This window comes from Danio rerio, chromosome 22 (assembly GCF_052040795.2).
Source record: "Danio rerio strain M-AB ecotype USA chromosome 22, GRCz13ab, whole genome shotgun sequence".
Classification (NCBI taxonomy): domain Eukaryota; kingdom Metazoa; phylum Chordata; class Actinopteri; order Cypriniformes; family Danionidae; genus Danio; species Danio rerio.
This window is the reverse complement of record NC_141042.1, coordinates 9199983-9213719: the sequence shown is the minus strand read 5'-3', so window position 1 is coordinate 9213719 and position 13737 is coordinate 9199983. Positions and strand designations below refer to the sequence as shown.

Here is a 13737-nt window from a genome sequence, read left to right as displayed (position 1 = left end):
ATAGTTTACACACAAGTTTCTAAGGCTAAACAGTTACAAATCAATAACTGACAGAGGTACCCAAGAGGTATGTTTTTTGCAGTTTGTGTTTTTGCGAATCTACCAGAGGCAGCTGTGTACACTTAAGATCTCAAATATCTCTCGCAAGTGCCATTTGCACCTGCTGTTCTTGTGTAAATCCACCAGAGGCTGTTGTCGACTTACTGACTTACCGACCGAACGATGCCCCACCCACTCTCTTCACTAAACTTAACCGCTAGTGGTTAAAAAAAAAGAGATTGACAAGCATCCACCCACTTCTCTAAAGCATCATACTGCCAAATAGCATTCGTTTTGAAAACAAAATGCAACCATACGCACTTCTGTCTATATATTTCACAATCACCAGAAATGTATACAGGGCCAGGCTTTCTGAAAGAGCTTATGTTGGGGGTTTTGAGACTCTTCTACCACAACTTTCAGATTAGAGGGGGAAAAACACAAAAATACGCATATAGTTTAGGCATGGGTGTTATATAAAAAATAATGTTGAATATTCCTTTTTCATGACTTTAGCAATTCTTTTTCAGGCTGGTTTTTTAGGCAAAACGCAAATTACTGAGCCACAATACAGCCAAACTGAATAAATAAAATACATTTAAACTGATTATTTCATCACCCTATGAGGTGACAAATCTTGAAAAAGCAAAGAAATAAAAAATAAAGATATAATATAAGTGCTAAAAAAGCAAGAATAAAAAAAAACCTGTATTAAAATATTTATTTTCACAAAATGAACATTGGTTCCAACAAGCTGTCAGAATTTTTTCCATTTTAAACAGAATCTGCTGTAAACAGTTTAAACAGTAGAACAGGTTCGATGTCCATGTCTTTGTTTTCATACAACCTGGGTGACTGAAATTCCATTTCATCATTCTTACTCTTATTCCAAGCCATATTACATATCACAACATTTCCAATTCCATTTCTCATGTTGCGATTCATCATGTTTTTGAACAATACGACAGGACGATGAGGTGAAAACGCTCTTAGAACTGAAATAATTACTGACAAACAATCAACTGTAAAATACTCACCTGAGTGTATTCAGTTTGCAGTGTTTATCCTGCAGTAGAGCAGAGAGTTGATTCACTCGTGTGTCTCCTAGTTGACGATCACTCAGATTCAGTTCTTTCAGGAGTAACGGGTTTTTACCCACAATTCCAGTCACAAACTGACAGGCTTCATCTGCAGCAGGACTTCTCAAAAACCTTAAAAAGTAGAAGGATTCAAAGCTTATTGTATATTGACTTGTTAATAACATGTTAACAAGACATGCTCTAATTCAGTTTAACATGCAATAATATTCATTATTAATATTTCGTCTACATGTGATTTCTTTTGCAATATTTCCTCATGTCTCACCTCAGTGTCTTCAGTGTACAGTGTGGATCCTGCAGTAACTCAGTGAGCTCCTTCACTCCTGATTGTCCAGGATCATTTCCTCTGAGATCCAGCTCTATCAGGTGTGAAGGGTTTGATCTCAGAGCTGAAGCCAGAGCTTTATAACCTTCTTCACTGATACTGCAGTCTGACAGACTGACGGAAAAAGTTTTATATTCAAATGAATCATGTGATTAACAGAAATTAAAAATGTTAAAAGTTTGCAATACAAGAATGGTTCATTGAACTTACCTGAGTTTCTCCAGTGTACAGTTACTGTCCTTCAGTCCATCAGAGAGCAGCTTCACTCCTGAATCCTGCAGATTATTATTGCTCAGGTCAAGATCCTTCAGACTGCTGGAGTCTGATCCGAGAACTGAAGCAAAAGCTGAACAGCTTTCCTCTGTTAGATCACAATCACGCATTCTAAAGTATTCAAGAGAAAAGAGAAAAATAAACACAAAAAAAACAACCTGAAGTCAACATGTGATTATTGAGATAAAGGTGTTTTGGCCACAATTTATCTGTTTTCATTTCATTTCTTCAAAGTAACTTAAATGTGCATTAATTAATGAACAATACTAACTGTAGTGTGTTGAGTTTACAGTGTTTATCCTGCAGTAGAGCAGAGAGTTGATTCACTCGTGTGTTTCCTAGTCTACGATCACTCAGATTCAGTTCTTTCAGGAGTAACGGGTTTTTACCCACAACTCCAGTCAAATACTGACAGCCTTCCTCTGCAGCAAGATTTCGTAACAACCTGGAAACAGGAGAGGATTGATTTTTCCCAATTTTACAAAATGGTGGTGCTTCCTCCAATAAAATATCGAAAAAGATGGTTTGATGATTTGACTGTTCTTTATCTCACTCACCTTAGTGTCTTCAGTGTACAGTGTGGATCCTGCAGTAACTCAGTGAACTCCTTCACTCCTGATTGTCCAGGATCATTTCCTCTGAGATCCAGCTCTATCAGGTGTGAAGGGTTTGATCTCAGAGCTGAAGCCAGAGCTTTATAACCTTCTTCACTGATACTGCAGTCTGACAGACTAAATATACAAGTAGTTATTATTAAATGTACTGTTTGCTCTATAATAATTAAATTTATTATTTAGCATATAGAAGAAAAAAGGGAAACATTCAACACAAACCTCTCTTTATGAACAACACACTATACATTTTTGTCTAGGTTAACTGCTATGTTTTGTTGACGAGTCAATTGAAGTTTGAGGTCACACTTTTTGATGGTCTGTTTGTTGAATTTAAGTTACATTGCATCCACATGCAACTAATTCTCATTAGATTATAAGTAGACTGTTAGGTTGGAGTCAGGGTTGGGGTTAGGGTAGGGTTAGTTATCTATTGAATGTCTGTATCAACAGATATTAAGCCATCAGTCTACTAATACTCAAATGGATCCTCAAAATAAAGAGTCATTTGAAAGGGGCAGTTCTAATTAGCTTAAAAATTATGTGCTCTATTTCATTACCTTCACTTTCGAATTTGTTGGAAATTTAGCATCAATCTCTGTAATTATAAACTGACATAATGACTAACTCTATAATGATTATTTGCCAAATTTACCAAATTCTTTTCTTTTGAGATGCTGATTTGTGAATTTTTGTCTCCCTTTAGTTTCTCTTTTTGGGCTTTGCTGCCTGCACTCTTCAGAGAATAAAACTTATTCTATTATCATGTTACTCTTCGTAATATTGACCCTAAGATTGTTTTAGATAAAACACGTTAGTCACAAGTTTCCATTTAATCTTCAATGGGAGAAATGCAGCATGCAATAAAATGCAAGAGATTTCACTCACTGGCTGCACAGAGGCACTTAATGAATGAGCATGAGTGTAGGGTGTAGAGTGTAATACTGTTTCTGACATGACAATACACTGGTCATGTTCCTATGAAAAACAAATGAGAAGTAACATAAACAACAAATTTGTAAGGTTATATTTAGATTTAGAATTCCAAATGAGACTTTGTTGATTGTAAAAATAGTGATGTGCAGCTTGATGTGCAGTCTAAGAGCTATGATTCATGAGGAAAAGGTCACTGTAGGGTCTTCAATGGCAAAAAATATTTTACATAACAGGGCTGAATGAGTGCAGTTTTGAAATCCCTAATGAGAAAAATAATTTCAAGGACTGTGACACTGCCAAGTTTGTCTCTACCAGAGCCCAACTCTCGAGCCACGGCTCAAGTTGTGTTATTGGATTTCTATGCGAGTTAAATGAACACCAAAAAGGGTGTCCATCACTTTTTATCTAACCTGACCTCCCGCCATATGTCTTAGACATTCAGGTAAAGAGAGGGAAAGACCTAAGAATGTCAAGTCTCTGGATGTTGCAAGGCTGTCCAGCCTGACACACTTCTATAGTGTAATGTGTTGTGTGTAATGTGTTGGGGATGAGAATTAGGGCCTCCAATTCTGAGGCCAAGGTATTCAACTGGAAAAGAATGACTTCTGCTTTCCACGTTGGAGAACAATCCTTGCTTCAGCTAGAGTAGTTCAAATATATCAGGGTTTTGTTCACAAGTGAGAAAACGATTGTAGGCAGGCAGCAGCAATGGGTTGACGTACCTACTGATCTTTTGTTCTGAGTTTTGAGCCATTACCAAAAGGACAAGATCTTAGATACAATTTGGTGTCGTCTCAAACAAATTTTCAAAACATGTATCAATGCAATTAGAGAATTGTTTCAAGTGGTTATATTAATTGTTTCCAGTATAGTTGATTATTTATAAATATACTTACTCAAGTTTCTCGAACTGACAGTGCTTTTCCTCCAGTAGAGCTGCGAGAAGCTTCACTTTTGTTACGTCAAGCTTATGCCCACTCAGATTGAGCTTTTGAAAGGTTAAAGGATTTTCACCCACAATTTCAGTCACAAACTGACAGGCTTCGTCTGCAGCGGGACTAAAACACCTGCAGATAATTAGAAAAAGCAACATTCTAAAAATGTAAAAGAATTCAAAATTCTAAAAGCAAAATTCAGAAAATTCATAAGAATTCAAAATTCTCACAATAGTGTGTTTAGTGAACAGTTTGGATCCTGTAGTAAATCAGTGAGCTCCTTCACTCCTGATTGTCCAGGATCATTTCCTCTGAGATCCAGTTTTATCAGGCATGAAGGGTTTGATCTCAGAGCGGAAGCCAGAGCTTTATAACCTTTTTCAGTGATACTGCAGTCTGAAAGTCTAGAGGGGGTAAATTATTGATTTGTCTTTTCTGTAATCATTTTGTAGCCGTTATTGCAGTAATGTTTTAATTTCGAACAAAAGAGAAAGCTATAACTTAAAAAAGTGGAAAAAATCACTGTGCATCGCCAAAACAATACAGAAAAATTTAAGTATTATTTTTTTTCCCCAAAAAACTCATTTTTTTTCTAATAAACAAAAATGAAAATATTTTGGATTACAATAAGAAAAGTAAATAAAAGGATTTGTATTCTCAAGCGTTAGTAGGCTAAAATAAAACTTACACCAGTGTGTTGATCTGACAGTGTTTATCCTGCAGTAGTGCAGCAAATCGATGCACTAGTATGTCTCCAAGTTTATGTCCACTCAGATTCAGTTCCTTCAAGAGAAAAGGGTTTTTACCCACAAGTCCCGTCATAAATTGACAGGCTTTCTCTGCAGCAGAACTCAAAAACCTGAAGACAGGAGAAGTACACTGACATTACCTGCCATTTCAAGATTTCTTTTCCTGAAGTATTTTCAAGCTTTTAGAATTATCTTTCTGACCAGCTTCTTTTCTAAAACCACTGTACTTAAAGACACTCACCTCAGGGTTCTCAGTGAATGCCCTGGACTCTTCAGTAACTCAGTGAGCTCCTTCACTCCTGATTGTCCAGCCTTCACTCCTGATTGTCCAGGATCATTTCCTCTGAGATCCAGCTCTATCAGGTGTGAAGGGTTTGATCTCAGAGCTGAAGCCAGAGCTTTGTAACCTTTTTCTGTGATACAGCAGCCCGAAAGTCTACAAATAAAAAAAAAAAAACTTAAATTAAAAATTGAAATAGCAGGTCAGATCATTTATCACTGGGTGAGTTTGCAAGGACAATATAGTTATTTATGGAAAACTGCACAGATTTTTGCTTCAGAGCAAATCATGCATCTCTGTTGTATATATAATAGGTGTTCCTGAAAACTTTCCCATGGATAATGGTGAACTCAGCTGCAGTTCATGAATCTTGTCTTCTGCTCCTCAGTGACTCACTGGGCTATTTGCATTCCAAAAACTCAGTCTCCCTTAACAGAGCAAACAGATTCCACACTAAGATAGCAATACATTTGGCCGGTGTGCCCTCAGAACAAGTGCCCAGGCATGTTGTTGTATAAACAGGTACATCCAGGATGGGCTGGGGTGCTGTGCAATGACCATGCAGCTGGACTGGACCCAGACGGTATTGGCATTTGCACATTGTGCCAATTTTGGCTGCCTTTGCAGGAGTTGATCATATTACTCAGGCTTGAGCCCCTACTACAAGGCCAACCTACACCTGGGAGTCCAGTCTATTTGTTGAGTAGTGCTCTTCTTACAGGAAACACCCCTGAACTTGCCTGATTAGTGGAGTAGAGGCTGTAACATAAAATGTTTCTGTTGCTGACATTGCAGAAACTCAGGAAGCATTGATGATCCATTTCCTGAGAGCTGCTGGCAGGTCTGCAGAGAGATCCGTTTGAATTGAATTTATTCATTGGGATAGATTAACTGTCTCTATTTTGCCACTCAATTCAGTCACAAAGTTTCTGTCACAAAAGACCAACCCAGTCTCATTCTGAAAACGAAGTACCGTGGACGTTTCTGGAGACCGTGAAATACGTCCCGTATTTCCAGTTTTTCAGTTACATGTGTAACCAAGGCATTTCCATGCATGCCCTAAATGGACAAACTGTTCTACTAATTAGAAGTTTATTAGAAGTAAGAAGAGATCGGTAGGTCATGCATATTATTTTGCACAAGATGACAATGGGACAGAGGACAGTTTTATTATTTAATTAATGAATTTACCTGCATATGAAAACCTTATTGCTTGACCAACTACTATCTGAGACAAAGACATCTTTGTTCCGTGTCATCACTGTTGTTTCCCAATGAGCTTCATAAGGTAGGGGTGAATGGTGGACTGAGCCCTTGGTTAAAATTCACAACCTCTACACTACATTGCACAAAAAATGTACCCACTGCTCCTTAAATGTAACCACTAAGGTTCTTTCACACTTGGTTGGATTTACTACTCTGAAAAAGGGTTAGATTATGCACCTAACTGTGACAATCAATCAAATTCAGGTGTGAATCAAAAATTGTGTTGAATGCTAAATATGGCATTCACTAGAATAGAACAGAAAGTAATAGAATAGATACAATAATACTTGTTAATACCTGTAAATCTATACTCACTTAAGTATCTCCAGCTTACACACAGGATTCTTCAGTCCCTCACAGATTTCTCTGACTCCTGAATCCAGCAGACGACTGTGGTTCAGGTTCATCTCTTTCAGGATGGTTTTGGAGGAAAGAACTGTAGCTAGAAATGAACAGCTTTTCAGCTTACAATTACTCAGCCTAAAAAAAACAAAAAATATTTATTATTCAGTATATATTCAACAAACATCAGATCAATATAATTTTTTATGTAAGTGACGAGTTTTGCAATAAATGATCAGAAACTTATATTCACTCACTTAATTCTCTCCACTTTGCTATGAGAGTCCATCAGAAGAGCAGAGAGTTTCTCTCCATCCAGATCTCCTAATTTATCTTCACTCAGATCCAGTTCTGTCACTAATAATGGACTTTTACCCAGAACTATACTAAGATAGTCACATGCTTCTTTGGCAGCAGGACTCTTTAGAAACCTATAAGAAGCAGGTAAGAACTGTGGGTTTGATCATTTTCAATTGTATGTCTTTTACAGTTCCCATCCTCAATAAAGACTAAGCTCATGATATTAAGATTTTTTATGTGATGCACATTTTCCCCCCTAGAGAGCCAATTTAAAAATATTTTGAGAAAGAGCAATCATTCATTTAGTTTTGCCTTTGTAAATTACCTTAATTTACAGAGTAGCATATTCATTATTAATATTTTTTCTTAATGTGATTCCTTTTGCAACATTTCCTCATGTCTCACCTCAGTGTCTTCGGTGTAAATCGTGGATCCTGCAGTATCTCAGTGAGCTCCTTCACTCCTGACTGTCCAGGATCATTTCCTCTGAGATCCAGCTCTATCAGGTGTGAAGGGTTTGATCTCAGAGCTGAAGCCAGAGCTTTATAACCTTCTTCACCGATACTGCAGTCTGACAGTCTATACATGAAATAAGTTGTTTAGTGCTGCATGTGTTGTGCTAAATAAAAATACACATAAAATTAAAGTTCAAGTACATGTTGTTAATTTAATATTATAATACTTAAAAAATTCAAAGTGTGCAAAAAAACCCATAACAATTTGATTATTGTTTTGGCAATAAACAGAAATAAACAACAAACGCATATAGTAATGTCTATTAAATCACCTGAATACACTAATTTTATCATATGAAACAATATAAAATCTGTCATTATTCATTACCCATCAATTTTTTAAAAATAAATTGTCACTTTTTAATTAACAAAGTTAAAATATTTTTTAACTAAGTTAATAACATTGTTAACTATATCAAGAAGTGGAAACAAATACAAAAATACATACTGCAATTTCTTTAATCTGCAGAGTCTATTTCTCAGGATACAACAGATCTCCTCTACTCCTGAGTCTCCTAGTATGTTTCCACTCAGATTGAGCTCTATCAGGTTTGAAGGGTTTGAATTAAATGCTGAAATTAAAGCAGCACAACCCTGTGCTGTAATCCTGTTATTATTCAGCCTGAAGAGAAAGAAAAGAAATTAAAGTAACACTCTTTGGTTACATTCAACCACAACACACAACTATAGCAAAAGGATAATTCAAAATGATAGTTCAAAGAACAGCAATGACAATCCTCCATTAAGGGCCAATAGTGCCAATTAAACCATTCAAAAAGGCACCTTTTAACGTAAACAGTGTGTTTTTTGTGCTAAAGCCTAAGATGTTATAAATGTATTCAAATTTTTACTTTAAGTACGTTTTTACTTCTGTAAAGTGTAAAACTATGTAAATTACTCACCTGATTGTGCTGATCTGACAATGTTTATCCTGCAGTAGTACTATGAGTTGATTTCCTTGTGTGTCTCCTAGTTTACGGTCACTCAGATTCAGTTCTTTTAGGAGTAAAGGGTTTTGACCCACAACTCCAGTCACAAACTGACAGACTTCATCTGCTGCAGGACTAAAACACCTGAAGAAGACAAGATCAAGCAGGAGTCAGTTCAGTTCTTATATAAACTTGATGCAACAGAAAATACCACAAGATTTATTAGTAAAATAATAACTGTTAATTATTTACTGGGACAATTTTTATTTTGTCTCACCTCAGTGTTTTCAGTTTACAGTTTGGATCCTGCAGTAAATCAGTGAGCTCCTTCACTCCTGATTGTCCAGGATCATTTCCTCTGAGATCCAGCTCTATCAGGTGTGAAGAGTTTGATTTCAGAACTGAAGCCAGAGCTTTATAACCCCTCTCTTTAATATGACAGTTTGACAGTCTGAAACAGAATGTTTAAACTAGAGCTTAATAAGATGGATCTTACTCTATATTAACAGCATATTATCTTACATTTTTTTCCTATCTATTCCACAACTTACTTCAGAATTTCCAAATGACACTTCATATTCTTCAGTCCAGCGCAGAGCAGCTTCACCCCTGAATCCCGCAGATTATTATTGCTCATGTTCAGCTCTTTTAGACTATTATCTGATCTGAAAACTGTAGCCAGAGCTGAACAGCTTCTCGCTGTTAAGTTACAGTCATTTAACCTAGGAGAAAAATAATCGTAATTTTTAATATAAATAGTATATTTCGTATGATTATCAAAACATGATTAGACATGACACTGGACACAAGCGCCTGATACAGTAAGTGAAGGAACACACAACACAATTGAGCACTCACAGGACTGGGACATTACACATGCAGCATGGATGTCTGAACCCTGGCATCAAACCCAAGCTTAAGCTGTTGTACAGTGATATGACTATTGTGTTTCATTCACAGCTAATTTAAAGCAAGGGTCAACAATCTTGATCCTGGAGGGCCAGTGTCCCTGCAGGGTTTAGCTCCAACTTGCCTCAACAAACCTGCCTGGGTATTTCAGGTACACCTAGTAAGACCTTGATTAGGTTGTTCAGGTGTGTCTGATTAGGGTTGGAGCTAAAATCTGCAGGACACCGGTCCTCCAGGAACAAGTTTGGTGACCCCTGGCTTAATGTGTCATTTGACACGAGTTTCTCATTTCCTAAATTTCTACATTTTCTAATTTGCTCCTCCAAAACACTGTGTAAGCCATGTACAACTTCATGTTGATTATTGCCTTCATAGTGTTTAGGAGGAGCAAATCAGAAAACATTTATCCTCCAGCAGCCTCATGTATTGACCTGGCCATTATTGTGCAAAAAATGGCTTAAAATCCCTCTGGCTACTGTGCAAAATGAATCTGTCATTTCCAAGACAAACTGAAGTTGTATTGGGGGTAAAATACAAGGACATTTTTGTGGCCTAAAAACAGATGTTTCAATTTCATTATCCAACTCCTGTATCTAAATATGGGAATCATCTCAACGTCCTTGAGTGGCCCAGCCAGACCCCAGACCTAAATCCTATTGAACATCTCTGGAGAGATCTGAAAATGGCTGTATACTGTCGCTTCCCATCCAACCTGATAGAGCTTGAGAGGTACTGCAGAGAGGAATGGGTAAAAATTCCCAAAGACAGGTGTGCCAAACTTTTGGCATCATATTCAAAAAGACTTGAAGTTGTAATTGCTGCCAAAGGTCCATCAAGAAAGTATTGAGCAAAGGCTGTGAATACTGATGTACATGTGATTTTCCAGGTTTTTTTTTTTTTTAATAAATTTGCAACAATTAAAAAAAATTGTCACATTGTCATTATGGGGTATTGTGTGTAGAATGTTGAGAAAATAAATAAATTTAATATATTTTGGAATAAGGCTGTAACATAACAAATGTAGAAAAAGTGAAGCAATATGAATACTTTCCGCATGCACTGTACATTAAGTGCCATACACCTAAAGTTCTTTAAAATCAATTGAGGGGGTCTCTCCTCACCACCATTAGTGTAGTGTGCAGCATCCATCTGGATGATGCAATTGCAGACACATGATACAGCTGTAAGTGAAGAGGAGAGACAGAGATAGTGCCAAACCAGTGAATGGGAATCGGAGGCCACAGTGGGTGAGGGCCAATAGAGGGAGTTTGGATAAGACACTTACATCTTTTTCAACTATTTTTACATAAAGTGTCATATAATTGTATACTACAAAAATAATGTCAGGGCCTTAGTTTCCTACTAATCAAAAAGATGGTGCTTCTTACAGTATAGTATACCTGTCACTATACTGGGGAATTAGAACCCACAGAAATTCCAGGGTAAGCACCTCCTGCTGGCCTTCCCAGGTGATCTACCATCTGTGTACTGACTAGGCTCAACCCTGCTTAGAACAGTTTGATCTCTCCAGAAACTGAGAACAAGAACAGAAAGTGATGATATTATCACATTAAGACTGAGGTGATGCTTTGAACACAAATGCAGTCACACTGTCGAATGCTGAAACTCTCTCAGTTGCAACAGTCCCAAAAGAGATGAAAGACAATATTGATTCCATCAGTCCTAGAAGGCTTAAACCAGGGGAGTCCAAACTCGGTCCTGGATGGCCGGTATTCTGGAGAGTTGAGCTCCAACACTAATCAAAACCCAACTGAACCAGCTAATCAAGCTCCTACTAGGTATACTAGAAACTTCTAGGCAAGTGTGTTAAAGCAAGTTGGAACTAAAGTCAGCAGGACACCAGCCCTCTAGGACTGACTTTGGACACCCCTGGCCTAAACAGTCTGAATAGGACCTATTTCTTTTTCCAAGTACATCCCTGGTTTAGGAGAGATCTCTTCCACTATTTCTCCCTAGCTGCACTAAGGCTGAGGAGCAACAGTTTAGTGGTCAGGAGAATCTGCTAAAGATTGTTTCCAAAACTGATTTTCACTGAGAAGAGACAAGGTAGAATATGGACCAGAGGCAGTGATATAGCAAAGACAGGACTTTGAAAACACTGCTATTATTGGTCTGTCAACTGACATACCTAATGTAATTGATTCCTCCAGGATTGGTCATGCGCAAAGCTGTTCCCATAGTGAGATTTCAAATGAATGCATAATAGAAAACTGTATTTACTTAATCAGCCATAAACAATTGTAGACATGCATATATATTCGCACTTAAAAGTGAGGAATGCCTTTTAAACATAAATTCATTATTACAAAAAAATAAATAATAATAATCACTACAGGTCAATATTGATTATTGCATTTCATAGTGGGAATTATATGTATAGCAGACTTACAGAGCTCTTCTGAAGGTTTTGATGACTGCAACAAGTCTGGTGAGGCATTCATCTGACTTCTTGAATTTTTGAAGCTCAAACTCCTCCATCTTCTCCTCAGATGTCAACAACACAAATACCAGAGCAGACCAATGGGCAGGTGAAAGATCCGCAGATGAGAGACTTCCTGTGCTAAGGTGAGTCTGAATTTCCTTTACCAGAGTTTCATCGTTTAGTTCATTCAGACAGTAGAACAGATTGATGGATCTCTCTGAAGAAAGTTTTGATTCAAACTTGTGCTTTATGTACTGAACTATTTTCTCATTGTCATTGTGGTCTTGCTGTGTCAACAGACCTCGTAAGAGACGACGATTGGATTGGAGTGACAAGCCGAGAAGGAAGCGAAGGAACAGGTCCAGGTGTCCATTGTCACTCTCTAGTGTCTTGTCCACTGCAGTCTTCAGCAAATCAATCATGGACTCATTTCTGTTTTTAGAGTCTTGATCAAACACACTTTTCTTGTTGATGTCTAGAATCAGATGTGCATAAAGGGCTGCAATAAACTCTTGAACACTCAAGTGAACAAAGCAGCACATGGTACCAAGAACAATCCCTGTTTCCTCCTTAAAGATCTGGGTACACATGCCTGCATAAACTGATACCTTATAGAAGTCAACACCACAGGCTTCCAGGTCTGTATCATAGAAGATCAGGTTGTTTCTTTGCAGATTATCAAATGCCAGTTTCCCCAGTGAAAGGATGGCATTTTTGTCCCAAAAAATATCTGGTGTGTATTTTCCATCATACTTTTGTCTGCTCTGCTTGATCTGAAAGCGCAGAAAGTGTGTGTACATCTGTGTCAAAGTCTTAGGAGTGTCTTCAGTGTTTGATTCCTGCAGTGTTTTGGAATCAGCCTGATTGTGTTTCACATCATTATTTCTCTTCTCCTGTAAAAAGTTCTGGAGAACAGTGGCTGAAATCCAGCAGAAGACTGGGATGTGGCACATGATGAAGAGACTCTTTGATTGTTTAACATGATCAATGATTTCTTTGGCCTGATTCTCATCTGTCAGTCTTTTTCTGAAGTACTCCTCCTTTTGTGCATCATTGAATCCTCGTATCTCTGTCAGCCGCTCGATACAGTCAGGAGGAATCTTACTGGCAGCTGCTGGTCTGCTGGTGATCCAGATGAGAGCAGAAGGAAGCAGATTTCCCTTGATGAGGTTCGTCAGGAGAACATCCAGAGAGGCTGGAGATGAAACATCATGACACGTCTCATTACCAGCAAAGTTCAGAGGAAGACGACATTCATCCAATCCATCAAGGATGAACAGGACTTTGAACTGATTCCTTCTTTTAAGGTTCAGTCCTTTTGTTTCTGGGAAAAATTGAGCTATAAGGTCCATCAAACTGAGTGTTTCTTTCTCCTTTAAGTTCATCTCTCTGAATGGAAGAGGAAATATGAAGCTGATCTCTTGATTTTCTTTTCCTTCAGCCCAATCCAGAACAAACTTTTGCACAGAGACTGATTTCCCGATGCCAGCGACTCCTTTTGTCAGTACAGTTCTGATCTGCTTGTCTTGTTCAGATTCTTCAAACAAATGTCTGCATTCAACCTGTATCTCTTGAGCTTCATGACGTCTGGAAGCAACTTCAATCTGTCTGACCTCATGTTCAGTATTGACCTGTTCACTGCCACCCTGAGTGATATAGAGATCTGTGTAGATGTTCTTTAGAAGTGTGGAGTCTCCTTGCTTTGAAATTCCTTCAAACACACACTGATACTTCTTCTGTAGGCCACATTTCAGCTGATTACAAATAAACATCTTATCTAACAAG

At 37.8% G+C, this 13737-nt stretch overlaps 2 protein-coding genes across 2 annotated transcripts in view; one reads left to right on the top strand and one right to left on the bottom strand.

The window, feature by feature from the left end:
* The window catches only part of LOC147838394 (uncharacterized), a 900722-nt gene that overhangs the window by 538836 nt on the left and 348149 nt on the right, over nt 1-13737 (top strand). The gene's annotated exons all lie outside the window — the stretch shown is intronic.
* LOC147831501 (NACHT, LRR and PYD domains-containing protein 12-like) overlaps nt 1-13737 on the bottom strand; it is a 30512-nt gene that overhangs the window by 7312 nt on the left and 9463 nt on the right. The window contains exons 6-22 of the mRNA XM_087303371.1: nt 11920-13729; nt 9152-9322; nt 8878-9051; nt 8574-8744; nt 8120-8293; nt 7562-7735; nt 7114-7287; nt 6830-6994; nt 5210-5404; nt 4908-5078; nt 4450-4623; nt 4181-4351; nt 2295-2468; nt 2009-2182; nt 1675-1848; nt 1405-1578; nt 1077-1250 (exon numbers count right to left, since the gene is read on the bottom strand). Of these exons, the coding sequence (XP_087159497.1) occupies nt 1077-1250; nt 1405-1578; nt 1675-1848; nt 2009-2182; nt 2295-2468; nt 4181-4351; nt 4450-4623; nt 4908-5078; nt 5210-5404; nt 6830-6994; nt 7114-7287; nt 7562-7735; nt 8120-8293; nt 8574-8744; nt 8878-9051; nt 9152-9322; nt 11920-13729 (4594 nt within the window). The remainder of the gene's footprint in view (nt 1-1076; nt 1251-1404; nt 1579-1674; nt 1849-2008; nt 2183-2294; nt 2469-4180; nt 4352-4449; nt 4624-4907; nt 5079-5209; nt 5405-6829; nt 6995-7113; nt 7288-7561; nt 7736-8119; nt 8294-8573; nt 8745-8877; nt 9052-9151; nt 9323-11919; nt 13730-13737) is intronic.